Genomic DNA, 15,815 nt, shown 5'->3' with positions numbered 1-15,815 from the left:
ACTTATTATGGGAATCTATATGGATGGCACTTAATTCAAATAGATTATGATAGATACACTGTACACCATTATACCGATTTCAGTTTGTAATCATATGGATTTTATCTTTGGTATTGATTATTGAGTTCCAGTAACTTTTCCTGGATTTTTTTTTTAATATTTACGGCATTGATTGGAATCATGGATATTTCTTTTGAGCAATAAATATACATGTATATAGTAGTATTTTTGGTTAATTCTGTGAATAAATGTTTTTTGGCTGTGAATATTAGTATCAATTTCATTTAATTAATCAATTTAATACTTATGTGCATATATGTTTCTAGTATCAGTATTTCTATTATTTCGTGTTTTCTTATAATTATTTCTTACAGAGTCAGGGGGAAAATCCGCGAGGACCTGAAGAAAACGAAAATCGAACAGGATAAAAAGGTGTCCAAAGCATGTGAAAAGCGAGCAAATCGTTTCATGCGAGAATTGTTTCATGTAAACTGTTCAGCGTTTCGTGTAAATCGTGCAGCGTTTCGTGTGAACCGTATAGCGAGCGTGTAGCAAGCGTGCAGCGAGCGTGTGGTGTAGTAGTACGTTTCAGGATCTGTATAAAACTTTCTATAAATAGGTAAGGGTCTCTTAGATGACTGCCTATACTTTAATGAAGATACTGTATACAGGGTTAATTTTGTCCCATGTAATTTCCGTCCTTCTACCCTTGCAAACAGTTTTGCTCTGCCATGAATTCGCCCAGTCACAGTTGTTACTTAATATTAGACATTGAAAATCAACAAGTCTTAAATTCGCCTGCTGACAACAAGGGTGAAATGGTTGAAAATTAAATGGGGGAGAGTAATTCCCTGTATACAGTATATATTACTTCCAATCCCCCCCCCCTGAAAAAAACCAAAACAAAACAATCAATTGATTAAATCAAAATCAGGATAGGGAGTTGGGGAGACCTCAGCCTCAAATGTTGATAATTTTAGTGGTGTTAATTGTAGACAATATCTTTCTAAACTATTTTCATCAAGAATCGTTTCCATGTCATTGTCTACATTCTTTCAATATTGGAACAGAGGATGGAACTTTTCTTCCTTCTGTACACATGAATAATGTACATGTTATATATACAGTTGATATTTTCGATTTCAGTTGGTTGCTGCTTAACTCATGGTCATACTATTTTCTATAATATAGTGAATTGATAAAAAAGAATCAAGCCTTATCCCGGCATCTGAAAGTGTCTAAATATCTACATGAAGAATGACTTATCATTCTGCACATGTATGCACATGTATACTATTGTACCCTGCCCATGCATTATATAAATATTTTGAATTTTACACAAATTTTGGAGTTAATTTCTGTGCATTGTTTGTTCAATCAAATGTACGATTGCACATATATATTTGGTTTCTGAAATCTCTTATATCTGCCTCTTTCATATCAACTGTATTTCTCTAAAATTTCATTATGTTAAGAAGTGTATAGGCATTTGTTCTACTTTCATTAATTTACACTGTTATGAGCAACTTCAACTACGCACATTCAGTGGTATAGTATAACGTGTACTTTCAAATACATGTATATGAATTAGAAAATTGATCCACTACATAAAATCATAGCCTCATGCAAAGCAAAACAAAATTGGCATAACTTTGTGAGTTGGACTAACTTAAGCCCAAATTTACGCCTTTTTGAGAAACGGGCGCCTGATTGTTGACTGCAAATTGTCAAAGATTTCTGAGCAACTATTCATCACAGATGCTTGAAATTTTAACACACTTTTTGTTAAGGCATGCTATATGGTATGATGCATTTTTGTACATATTGGACATCAACTTCCTGTTAAATGACAACTTTGCTTAATTTGTATATTCACATCAGAGCGGGGGTATTACTGGTGAGCATTGGCTCACAGATATCTTGTTGTCACTGTTTGTAATATTTCTTATTTCATTAGAAACAAATAAACATATGCATTACATGTGAAAACACATTGAAGTTCCAAATTTTACTTCTTGATTTTTTTTTAATTAAAAAAAAGCTGTGTGGAGATTTTATTTACAATTGTAAAGAAATAATTGCCCTTTATTTATGTGTCACAAATCTTTATTTTTCAATTATTTTAGTTACTTTAATTAGTAAAATTAACATTTGCCCCAATTGGAATAACCATTTTTCGGGGGTATTAGTTTAATTAGGACAAAAGTAGTTCTTTTTTTTTTAATCTGCCTTATTTTCAAGGTTTTAGAGAATAAAAGCACTCTATGTCTAGCATATAATGTTATCTTTTTACCGAAGGATTTTTTTTTTTTGAAAATTCAATAGGTATTGAAACATTTGGAAAAAATGCAGTTGTCTGTGGCAGATCAAAAAATGTTGGAATGCCAATTGCCATGCTACTCCATGCAGATGGAATCTATGAAACAAAAGCTGGTTTGTTAGACTTCATTTCTGAAATATGCTTTTCATCACTTATCCAAAAGATGCATACCGCAACTATTTTTAGCTCACCTTAGCCAAAGCTCAATTGTTTTTTTTCTTATCAAATTTGAGTTTTTATGTTAAATTGTTATAGCAAATATATCTTTAAAAAACAGTACAACTTTTGAGTACTGTATATACAGAGGACTGCCATTCTGTCCCATCTTAGATATACTGAAGAGGGCTGGATGGTTGTGGTCAGTTTTAGACTATATTAATTCTCCTTAGGTGAAGAACTCAGATCTGTATGAAGGTGTTCAAAATGTTCAAATTCTAAAGCAAAATATTTGAGTCTAAATTGTTACTTTTTACCAAAAATATCACTTTTAAAATTTAATGGGAGATCTGATTGGTATTTTGATGACCATCCAGCCTTCTTATTGGCTCATTGATTTCATATTTTAAGATAATTTAACAATTTAAAACACTGTTAATAGGTTTTTCCAAGTATATGGCAAAAGAAGTGACAGTTTTTATTGCAGTTGTTAAAAATTACATGAACTAAGATTTGTTTTACTCTTTCATCAGGTGATGCAACTACAACTATCTGTCATAGGTATACACCAGACGATCAACTAAGAATATTTACAAAAACAGCAGACATTGTAGTCTCAGCAACAGGAATACCAAAACTTATTACAGCTGACATGATCAAAGAAGGGGCCACTATTATTGATGTTGGAATAAATAGAATTAAAGATGAAGAAACAGGAAAGACAAAAATTGTAGGAGATGTTGACTTTAATGGTATGTTGAGGCTATGCATATAGAACATACAGCAACAAAAAGAATTTTGCCAATTGTGACTCATTAAGTCTCAAGTGAGGGGTCTTCTATGATTTATGACTTGTGTGGTATTCCCCTAAGCTTTTATCAGGGGATAAAATAGAACACTTAGTTAGATTGACGTCACAAGTTACTTGATATCTTTATAGTATAAATTTACTTTGACTTCATCCTACTGTATTGAGCTAAATATGACATTTCTCTTGAAGTCTCCACTTTTCATTATTTGATTATTATTGTTTTCCATTCAGAAGTGGCAAACAAGGCAGGTTATATTACTCCAGTGCCTGGCGGTGTTGGACCAATGACTGTAGCCATGTTGACCAGAAACACACTTATGGCTTACAAAAAAGAGTACAGATTTGATTAAGGTATTTTTATACCAGCACTTTCCTAAGAAAGTTAAGGTATATTGTTATCCTAGCTGTTCTTGTACTTCGTCTGTCACATTTTTTTTTCTCATACTGCTATTATATTTAATGCACTTAACTTATAATCTCTTAGAATATGATTTTGGGTGTTATGTTGATTTGTAATTAGATTTTGGACATTTCAATATAATCATAGGGGCCAATTAGTCGCTAAAAAATGGGTTTTTTTTTGCAAAAATCGTGCTTCCCAGAACTTGATTTTCTTACATTTTACACAGTGTCTAAATAATCTGATGGAATATGATTGGGGATGTTCTGTAGATGCACAATAAGGTTTTGGAAATTTAAATTGTCATTTAGGTGTTACTCATTTAGGTTTAGTAGAAGGTAAAAAATGACTTTTTTACAAAACCAGGTTCCCATAACGTTAACATTTTATGCATCAGCCAAATCAACTCTTAAAATATGATTGGAGGTGTCCAGTTGATGTGTAATTGGTCTCAGATACAGGTGACACTTGATGGCTTGAACTGCAATCTTTCACAGTTCTTGACTCTCAAAGTTAAAACTGGGTCTTGTTATACCATATTATTAGCTCACCTGAGCATCCTTAGGCAAAGGCGATTCAAAGTTGTGAAAATTTAAGGAACACGCCCTTTTGCAAAGGGAGAGTGTTAGGAATTATTTTCTAGAAATTTTCAAAAATCTTCTTCTCAAGAACCATTTGGCCAGGAAAGTTGAAAGATATGTGGAAGCATCCTCAGGTAGTGTAGATTCAAGGTTGTGAAAATCATGACCCTCGGGGGTAGGATGGGGCCGCAATGGGGGGGGGGGAGACATATTTTTACATAGGAATATATTGAGTAAATCTTTAACAATTTTCTGTTCTGAAACCATTATGCCAGGAAAACTGAACTTTGTGTTGAAGCATTCTAAGGTAATGTAGATTTAAAGCTGTAAAAATTATGACTCCCAAGGTAGGGCGGGGCCAAAATGGGTGGGTCAAATTTTTACATAGGGGTATATAGAGTAAATCTTTAAAAATCTTCTTCTCAGATACCATTAGGCAAGGAAAGCTGAAACTCATGTAGAAGCATCCTCAGATAGTTTAGATTTAAAGTTGTGAAAACCATGACCCTCGGAGGTGGGGTGGTGCCACAATGGATGGGGGGGGGGGGGGGGGGGGTTAGAATTTTTACATAGGAATATATAGAGTAAATCTTTAAAAATGTTCTTCTCAAGAACTATTTGGCCAAAAAAGCTGAAACTTGCGTGGAAGCATTGTCAGGTAGTGAAAATTTAAGTTTATACAAATCATGATCCCTGAGGGTAGGATGGGGTCAAAACGGGGAGGGGAGTGGGGGTGACAAATTTTTGAATATAAGATTTTTTATACCACATTGTTCAGATATTTTGTATTATGACTCCATGAAGCTTTTTTCATGCCTAGTGTTGCTCAGGTGAGCAATGAGGCCCATGGGCCTCTTGTTAAAAAGTAGTGGTAATTGTATGTGCCGGGCCTTCTCTTGGTTAAAACACTTACAAGGGAGTGTTATTCAAGGGCAAACACTTTGGTGCAGGCATTACTGTCTTATGATAGCATCTAGTATGTTTTGATCTCAGCAATTACATTGTTTTCACATGAGTAAATTTAACTTTTTTGAAGAAGTAATTTGCAATTGTGTTTCAGCTATCAGCATTAGATTGTTTAACATTGGCTTTGTATGAGTAAAACATTTTAAAAACTATGAACGTTTTTATTGTAAAACAGTAAAATACATGAACAGGGTTTAGAATTGTCTAACTTGACACCTGGGGCATTAAAAATGCATTATTGCAAATCCAACATGGGTGTACAAGCTGCGATCGATAAACTGATGCATTGAGTGATGACACTATTAGGATTGCGAGTTGCAGTTTTTCAAACAAGCATTTTCATTGGCTGTTTAGTACCCTGATAACTGTTAGATTTGAAAAAAAAACCCTGTTCTGCATCGATTGGGTATGTCTCGGCCTTTATCCCCTCCTATCAACAACGAGTAAGCAGTGTAGTTTTTTTTTTTACTTTAATAAATCATACATGTATTGCTTATGCAAACTAAAGTTGTACGATTTTACTCAGAATACTTTATAAATCATCATCATCATCATCATCATCACCAGTCCCGCATTCAATTTTTTGCAATGTGTAAGTGTATGCGAGACGGGCCTTTGGTTTCCAACGATGATTTATAAAACCAAATTAGAGCATATTTCCATCACACAGCAGAATGGAAAATGTAGTGTATATGTTTCATAGCGGATGCAAAAGCAGCATTTTTATGATATCTCAGCATCAACTTGTGTGCAATATTACGCGTTCGAAATGTGTAGATATTGATGTTGCATGTGTATAATTTATTAATTAAATGTTGAATTTTTAAATCAACATATAATATTTGACTGAAAAAAATATTAAACGCGATATTAAAACAAGGTTAGGCTCTTCTTATTACAAAAAAAAAACACAGACGCAGAAAAAAAAATAGAAACAGAAAATTAAAAAAATGCGTTTATGATGCCGCTACTTTGATGTCGTTTTCTGAGCATTGTGACGTTAAAAGATAAGGGCCCTTTTCTCATGACGGCAGTCATATATATGATATCGTATCATATGATACAATATTGTATAATATGATTTTGGTTTATTTAATATATTATTAAATGAAATTGTCGTATATGATATTGTTATACTTGTATATAATATTGTATCTTATGATACAATATTGTATAATATGATATAGTATTATATAATATATTACTACAGGATACAATATTGTATCATATGATACAATATCATTATGTATCAAATATGATACAATATCATACAATACAATGTCATATGTTATGATATTGTGATGTATTATGTGATATGATATACTAATAGTATCATATAATACTAAATTGTATAATATATTAGATATTATGATATTGTATTTTTAATATATGATTAGATACAATAATGTATAAAACTACAATGTCATATGAAATGTAACAATATCATATTGCATCATTTTTTATAACAGTATTATATGATATATATTGTAAGTGTCATAGGATGCAATATCATCTTTTTTTTAATTTTTGTTCCAAATTGCAATTGAAATTTACACAGATTTTATTGGTCATCACTCAACACAATACAACATCAGTCGTAGCATGTACATCCATGTTGAATTTGCGATAAATGCAAAGATGAACTGTCATAATGCAATGGCCATTGAAACTAGTGATTCTTTTGTAGGTTGTTTTCTGTTTATTAATGAGTGTCTTTAAAGAATTGAGAAGATGGGACAAGATAATTAAGTGCCATGCCAAAATATGCAGCCATATGCATCAAATGTTATTGAGAAGATTTTATGTTTAACAGTATTTTACTATGGTTTTGTTTTATTATGACTCCGGTATTTTAGTGTGAAATTGAGTGAGAATTGAAATAATATATGCAGTTGGTGTGTACATCCCTATTTTGTAAGGAGTTTTTTTAGTGTTTGAGATTACTGGTTGAAAATTTTTACCTGCATGTATTATTTTAACAAATGTGTTTAAGCAGCATTTATCATGGGATCTATATTCTGTGTATATTTATATATGCTTGAAAAAAACCCAGTAACTTGCATATCATCTCAGTGTAGAACTGAAATTGTTAAAGGGGTTATACACTAGTTTTTGATTGAATGCATAAAATTTATTTTTGTACTAACTGGAATATCACTGCCCATGGATTTTTTTACTATCATTATTGAGCCAAAGGCTCAAGTGAGCTTAACTGATTAATATTTGTCTGTTGTCTGTAATCATCGTTGTCATTGTATTTTTAGGTCACCTGAGTAAACATTTTTAACTTCTTGAAAACTACATGGCCAATTGTTACCATTTTTGGTGTGATGCATCTCTATGGTAACAGGAATGTAAATTGTGAAAATCATGACTCTACCACCCCTGGGGCACCACAGGTGGGGCCAAATATATAAAAAAAAATCTTTTTCTCTACTCCCACACATGTGAGAAAAAAACTGAATACATGAAGCCCTCCACCGAAGTTGTAAAATTATAGTAAAAATGTGTCAATTCTTAGAAAATCTTCTTCTCTTCTCCCATATATGTTTTAGAAAAACTAAAGTCATAGTTATGATGTTCATGAAGCCCTCTACTTAGATTGTGAAGTTCATGGTCCCTGGGTCAAGGGGTTCAGGCTCTAGGGTGGGGCCAATGTGGCCATATAGTAAAAACGTATTAACTCTTAGAAAATATTCTTCTCAACTCCCATTAAAACTAAATGCATGGCTATGATGAGGGCAGTGCCAATATAGCCATATAGTGAAATGTATCAAATCTTAAAAATCTTCTTTACTCCCACACATTTGGGAAAAATACTGAATGCATGGTTATAATGTCCACAAACTCCTCTACCCAAATTGTGAAATTCATGGTCCCTGGGTCAGGGGTTCAGGCAGTAAGGGCGGGGGCAATATGGCTATATAGTGTTAATGCATATAATGTTTTAAAATCTTCTTCTGTACAGTCACAAGTCTGTAAGAAAAACTAAATTTATTTTTATATTAACCAGGAAGTCCTCTACTAAAATTGTAAATTTCATGTCCCCTGGAGTATCGGTTTTTACTGTAAGATGGGGCCAAATTGCATGTATAGTGTTAATGCATATAATATTTAAAAATTATCTCCTCTTTTCCCACACACCTATAAGGAAAAATGAATTCATAATTTTGTAGACCAGGAAGCCTTATAACAAAATTATCAATTTCATGTCCCTCGAGGTAGGGGATCTGACTTTAGGGCGGGGCAACATAATCATATAGTGTTAAATGCATATATTGTTTTTAAAAAAGTCTTCTTTACTTCTGCTGATATTGAATAAAAACTGCATATAAAGAAAGAAAATAAAGCCATCTATCAAAATTTAATATTTCATGTCTCCCAGTTTAGACATGTTTTAACAATGTCTACTGACACAGAATGAAAACTGACTGCATATTTGGAAAAAAACATTAAGTTGTGTTTTTTAATAGTATTTCAGGTCACCTTTATGTAAGGCAAGGGAAGCCCGAGGAGGGGGGGGGTATATATTAGTCTTCTTATTTTATTCTGCTCAGGAATTTCAAGGAAAGAAATTAGTAAATTCACATATCTTGAAAAGAAAAAGATTGAAGCTGTTTATCAAAGTTAAGGTATTTTGAAACCATTTGGAAAGAGTTCAAGGGGTGGGGGGGGGGGGGGGGGTTTAATGGAGTTCCCTGAAGCTTGTGCAAAAACACAGGTTGTGCAGATTAAAGTATTTTTTTCAAATCATGATTCTTGGGAGTACAATGAAGACACAATTGGGGGGGGGGAGGGAAGAAAAATTGAATTTGATTCTATAATGGTGATTTGATCAGTTATGGCTATTGTTGCTCAGGTGAGTGATGTGGCCCTTGGGCCTCTTGTTCCTGTAAGTACTATGGGACAGAATGCATTTGTATAGTTCTCTCCTATTATCTATGTAAGAGACACCTTTCTGTACCGAACTCTAAATACACTGACTGTTCTACTTGTGAGATCAAAATCATACAATAATTTTTAAACTATGCTTTGTTAGTGCCACTGGGTTATATTTAAAGCTATGCACGCTATAATTTGAGTCAATTTTGAATGACAGTGAAAAAGCATGTGTTTGTCTACTTATAAAAGTTACCTTTATTCTGTAAATTACAATGGTGAATTCCATCTTGTTACAAAGATATGGATTTTTAATTGTTTATTTTATTTTTTGTTTATTTTCCTGCCAGGAAAGTATTACCTTTTCATGAATATTGATGAAGGAAGAGCAAAACCGACCTCATTGCACAAGTCAGGTGTTATTGTTTGCCTAATTAAATATCAGACTTGATTTTTAATATGCTTAGCAGTTGTTAATTTAAATACATACTCGTATAATGAGTAAAATACATGTGTCATTCACGATACCCTTACTTTTGCATTAACACTTACAAGATCTTAAAATAGCACATAGGGGAAACCCATAGTTCTACATCATTTTTTTTAAAGGAAGTATTCATATATATACTCAGGATTGTATTTTTTTCATTTGTTTGCACTCATATGTCGGACAAGTTTATGCTTTACAGAAAATATCATTTCCTTTGTGAAACTATTACAATTATGAACATGTTGACCCTTCACCAATTTTTGAATGATAGACTAAATTTAGCTGTCGATATCACGTGATAGATTGATATTCATGAGGAGGCATTACTTTCCTGGCAGGAAAATAAACATTTTTTATTGTTTAATATTTGATATTTTTTGTTCCGTGATCGAATTGAGCATTATAATTAACAGCATAAAGGTAAATTTTATAAGTAATCAAACACAAACATTTTCACCGTTATTAAAAATTGTCGCAAATTATAACATTTATAGATTAAAATAGATTTTCTTTTCTAACATAAAAGTGGTAAACCAACTTTGATATACATTTAAAGCTAAATAAATACTTGTTTTACAATTTTTACTTGCAATGATATGTTTTGTTGTTTGTTTTTTGGTTGTCTCTCTTTAGGTTTATAAGTGACCTATTGCTATTGTTTTGTCTTTTTTTTCCTTTTTTTTTTTTTTGTTGAAGGTCATTTGGAATCAACATATAAGGCCTTTGAGGTAGAATGCTACACCAAACTTTTATCTTATGTATCATGAGAGCATTATTTCTTTAAAAAATGATTTCGTTGTTCAGTAAAGGATTTATGCAATTCATCAGTAGGTCTTTCCACCTTTTTTGGTATTAAAAGTTATGGCAGCAAATGACCCTGTTCCTGATAACCCCCAGAACTTACCAAGTTATTGCCCCTGTGTACAAAAAGTTTGTTTTCTCTACTCCTTTGAAATCATAAGAGATAAAGACTTGGAACTTTTACCAATATCTTCAGTACAATTAGAGGGTTCTTCAATTCATCTATACCAAAAGGATCTGGGGGCCCCTTCTAGCAGTTATTGCCTCTGAAAGTATTTAAATTTCAATAAAATCACTTCCAACTTTTTTATTATTTATCATAGAGACTTTGGACCACTTGGGAATGAAGTGTCTACCTTGGCCAAACAAAATGACATAAAGGTCAAAGGTCAAGTTCATTTGGAAATATTTTAATTAATGAGTTTTTAGATCTGTTTTGTTTAAGGTGGTAGAAAAAAAATTGCATTGATGTAGTAGGACATATTAAGACATTTTGAAATATAGCCCCTTTGAATAAATACAGAGTTATTGCCCCTATTGTACGAAATGCTTGTTATCTCTACTTCTCTGAAACAATAAGAGTTAGAGACTTGGAACTTTTATGAATGTCTTCAATTCACTTACAGGGTTCTTCAGTCTATTCATACCGAAAGGATCTGAGGCCCCCTTTTAGCAGTTTTTGCCCCTGAAAGTTTTTAACATTCAATCAAAACACTTACAACTTTTTTACCATACCTCGTAGAGACATCGGACCTCTTTAAATTGAAGCGTTTACCTTGGCCAATCAAATTGTCATAAAAGTCAAAGGTCAAATACATTTGAAATATGTGTATTAATGAGATTTTATATTTCTTTTGTTTATGAAGGTATTGAGAATTTTTTTTTGGAGATGTACATGTAGTAAAACTTCTTAAGACATTTCAAAATACAACCTTTCAGCCCCTACCTTGAAACAATTATAGAGTTATTGCCCCCATTGTACATAATACTCCTCATAAATTGTTAGAGATAGAGATTTGAAACTGTTACTATTGTATTCATTACATTTAGGGGCTCCTTCAATCTTTTCATAACGAAAGGCTACAAGGTCCATTTCTAGCAGTTATTGCTCCTGAAAGTTATGAACATTCAATGAAAACACTTACAACTTTTGAACCAATAATCATAGATACATCGAACCACTTGAGATTGAAGCATCTACCTTGTCCGATCAAATGACATAAAGGTCAAAGGTCAAGCAATAAAAAATTGCATACTTAATTTCTTGATACTTTTTTATGAAGTAACGCAGAAAAATACTTTATTCTATTGAAACAAACACATATTAAACATAAAACACAAAGGTGGAAAGACCTCTAATTGTTCAAGAACAATTAATATACTAGTTTTATACAATTTTTTTTTGTATTTTTTATGAGAAAGTGGAAAGTTTGTTTTAGTTTCAAGTAATACACTGTAAAGTGTAAAATTTGGTGTGAATAAATGCATGATATTAATATCTATTAAATCATGTCCAGTGATGACAATTTTTTTTAAATAGAAAAATATTTATAAAAATAAAATAACATCTTTTGTTCATATTTTTCGTTCCCAAATTTATTCAAATTCCTACGATAATATAAACAAGCATATATTCTTCTCTGAACAACAAAATCATGTTTCAAAAAGGATACTTTAATATAATATCATAAAATAAAATTTGGATTAACATTCCACGTTAATATACTACTTGTAAATCATGACTAAATTTCTTTTGAGCATGATTAATTTTGGATAAAATCTGAAACGTTTTATACATGTAGTATGGTTTGGATGAGCAAAATGAATCAGGTTTTGGTATTGTTAAAAAGCATATAATTTCTGTACTCTATATACATCTAGTATGCACACGGAGAGCATTTTTGTTATGAGCAGGGATGGGAATGCCTTTACTTATTTCCTGGCTGTTGATTAAGGGGTTCTAAAAAAAAAAGGGAGGATTTATATAATATTCAGTGAGGTAATATATAAATTTATGCTATTAAATGCTTCTTGTTTCTATCTTGATTGGAGTTTGAGACAACTTCTCAAAAATCTAAGGCAGATATTTCCTTTACTGTAATCAATGTTTCTATCCATGCATTATAAATAAATCAATAATGCATGGGACAGCATTGTATTTATCGAAAATGGATTCCTTTTATCATCCTCAGGTAACTGTTAAGGCCCAATTTGCTTAGGGTTTGTCGATTTTTTATGCCCTTTTTGGGGATGTGTGTTAAGAATCTCAAAACTTTACATCAATTGTTAGTCTATGCATTGAGATGTCTGTTTACATATGTTTCAACAGATGATGAAAAGGACATGTGTTATGTATGTGTTATGTAATGTGTTGAGATTACATGTTTTATGAATATTGTTTGTACATGTATTTGCAGAGGATCAAATTTTGTGCTGAAAGCCATGGTGTTAGGTATTCTGATTTTTGATAAAATGGTGGCATATGTTGAATAATTGTTTATCAGAAATGTTTTGTTCAGATATGTTAAGGTCTGCAGGTAAAAGATTGTGAAATATATTTTATTAGCTCACCTAAGTTGAATGCTTAAGTGAGCTTTCCTAATTACCTTTTAGTTGGCATCTGTTTGTCTGTCTGTAAACTTTTTAATTTTTTCATTTCTTGACCAGAACCACTGAACAAATTTTAACCAATTTTGACACAAGGCATCCTTTTGGTGAATGACTATTATAATTGTTCAAATGAAGAATAAAGATTGGGTAGAGGGTTTTAAAATCTTCTGAAAGTGACTTTATTGATGGTAAAATGGCTGGAGAATATTTTTAATATTTAAAGATAAGGTTTTTCGGTCCATTATGAACTTTTGTCAGACGATGTTATTGTTCAGGTGAGCGAAGTGGCCCGTAGACCTTTTGTTCACATTATGAAGACAAAATTGTTTTATTCATTTATGACTGGGTTGGTTTACGGTTTTTTTGTATTAGTATCAGCATATTGTGCATTGTTTGTTATTTGTATGTGTTTTTGATATGTTAATAAAAATCCTCTGCAGTTTCTCAGAATTTGTTTTGTTTTGTTTTTTTTTTCGTTTTTTTGGAAAATTTAAATAAACAATCTAGTATGAAGAAGCATGAAAAGAGACAATTGAATGATTTATAAGAAATGATTTTTTCTGTTTGCTTGAAATTTGAACATCCAATATATGAACTGTCAGACGATATTATTCCTCAGGTGAGCGATATGACCAATAAACCTTACATAAAACAAATTGGACAAGAATTTCTTCTCGTTTTGACAATTGTTGGATGTTTACGCCAGTAATACACCCCCTTTTTGACTGGATGACTTCATTTATAGAAAAGTGTATTTACAATGAATGAACTCAATATATTGTGAGTCAATGTAAGAGGATAAAAATACAGTGAAAAATATATATTACATTTATACCTGGATCAATTTGTGCAGGTGAAACAATGCTAAAAAACGTATTTTAACACTTTCACGGTGAATTGAAAACTTTTTCCTTTTTTTTCTTACAAGAGAATGTTCTTCCCCCGGAAACGTTTTTTGTGAACAATCTGTTATCAATGTCTTTCTTTAATTTCTTAAACGTTTGAGTTCTAAATCATATTTGGACTTACACTATTTTGAGAAACCCATTTCAACAACCCTGACGTTAAAGTCTAATTAGTTTTATGCTAAAAGCATAATCAAGGGCAGCCACAGTTACAGCAAGATCAAATATGCAACGTCATGGAATAAAGACGACGCAAGATAAACGCAGGGGGGAGGGGAGGGGGGGGGAGGGGGGTAAATAGCACTGCACAACTGAAAGGCAACATACAAAAAAAAGACACAGGTGAAAACGACGTATTGCGAATAATGCAACAAGGTAGGTACCGAAAAAAATCAATATCGCTTTAATATCTATGTTACATTAAAGAGTAATAAATTAAAGAATTTAAAACTACATGTATAGTCTGTCCCAAGATATTTTTTGCAGCACATTTTGCCGATTTTTAATATAAAAAAAACACCTGTGAAAGAAGTGCTGTTTGTTGTAGGAAAGGAGTAATGAGTATTTGAATACAATGAAAATATATGGCTGGACCAGGAATCGAACCCGGGACATCTGCAATACTAGTCAGGAGCTCTACCACTGAGCTACCCAAGCTGATATCCACGATCTATAGAGCCCCAACTACTACACTAATAAAATCGATGAAAAGGAAAATTTCCAATATATCTTCATAGACGCATTATCATTTTTAGTCGGAAAAATACAATAGATCGAAAACATAATTATTTCTTTTGGAGATTTATAATGGGGAATATTTCCATTTTTTCTCCATTCGGAAGCCACTCTGAATACCTCACACAATTTTTCAACGTTATCATCCGGGTCTGATTCAATACAAAATCCCCATAGACATCACATTTTTTAGCCATGCATTAAAACCTGATAAGCAAAAAAAGCGTTTCAACAGAGAATTCCTGGAAATTTTTCATACTTTTGAATGAACATCGTTTAAACCCTGGTGTATTTATAAATAGATAGTAATTAAGCAAAATGTGAATCGAGGATGTCTTGGGACAGACTATTATATCGTATTTTCTTTCAATGAAAGATCATATACATTTATACATCAGTGAATATGTAAAATTACATTTTCCAGAAAGAAATATAATAGCCAAAAATTAGAACTACATGTCTGCTACAATATATATAATTGTTCAAACTAAAAAAAAAAAATTAAAGGTTTTTGTTGATTTATTTACATTTCGACAGCCTGTGTTTCCTATAACAAAATCCGAAATTTCCGATAATGAAGTGAACCATTCAACCGTATTTCCAATAACATCTTGAAATTAAAAAAAAAATTATCATCATATTAGAGATTTGCATGACAATGCCATATTGTGTACAATAATTAAATGTTATGTAAACATAAAGATTTTGAAAATGTAACTATATACAATAATTCATATCGGACAAAAACTGGTAAAAAATAGCAAGTTTGACACTTTAAGTCTTCCAAAGACTCGTGCATACTATGATGAGATATACTGGTGCTTTATTTAGAATCTGTATTCATTCTTGTACACAAAAAACTAGCGACACTTTCTTTTTAGTTCACCTGAACCGAAGGTTCAAATGAGCTTTTCTGATCACCTATTGTGCGTCGTCCGTCCGTGTGTCTGTAAACTTTTCACATTTTTGACTTCTTCTCTAGAGTCAGTGGGCCAAATTTAACCAAAATTGTGACCGCCGGACCAATACTGAGACCCCAAGAGGGGTTTGAAGTTTAACATAGAAATGTAAAGGGAAAATGTTTAAAACTCTTCTTCTCAAGAACTACAATACTCCAATTTGTAATATTACTATGCAAGCATCCTCAAATAATGTAGATCC

At 32.1% G+C, this 15,815-nt stretch overlaps 1 protein-coding gene across 1 annotated transcript in view; it reads left to right on the top strand.

Moving 5' to 3' along the window:
* Positions 1–13,464, top strand: part of LOC105336517 (bifunctional methylenetetrahydrofolate dehydrogenase/cyclohydrolase, mitochondrial) — a 52,081-nt gene extending 38,617 nt beyond the window's left edge. The window contains exons 4-7 of the mRNA XM_011440864.4: positions 2,326–2,433; positions 3,010–3,228; positions 3,519–3,638; positions 6,922–13,464. Of these exons, the coding sequence (XP_011439166.2) occupies positions 2,326–2,433; positions 3,010–3,228; positions 3,519–3,637 (446 nt within the window). The 3' untranslated portion in view covers position 3,638; positions 6,922–13,464. The remainder of the gene's footprint in view (positions 1–2,325; positions 2,434–3,009; positions 3,229–3,518; positions 3,639–6,921) is intronic.
* Positions 13,465–15,815: the final 2,351 nt, after the last annotated feature.

The sequence above is a fragment of the Magallana gigas genome, chromosome 7 (assembly GCF_963853765.1).
Source record: "Magallana gigas chromosome 7, xbMagGiga1.1, whole genome shotgun sequence".
In the NCBI taxonomy this organism is placed as follows: Eukaryota; Metazoa; Mollusca; class Bivalvia; order Ostreida; family Ostreidae; genus Magallana; species Magallana gigas.
This window is presented reverse-complemented; position numbering and strand designations above follow the sequence as displayed.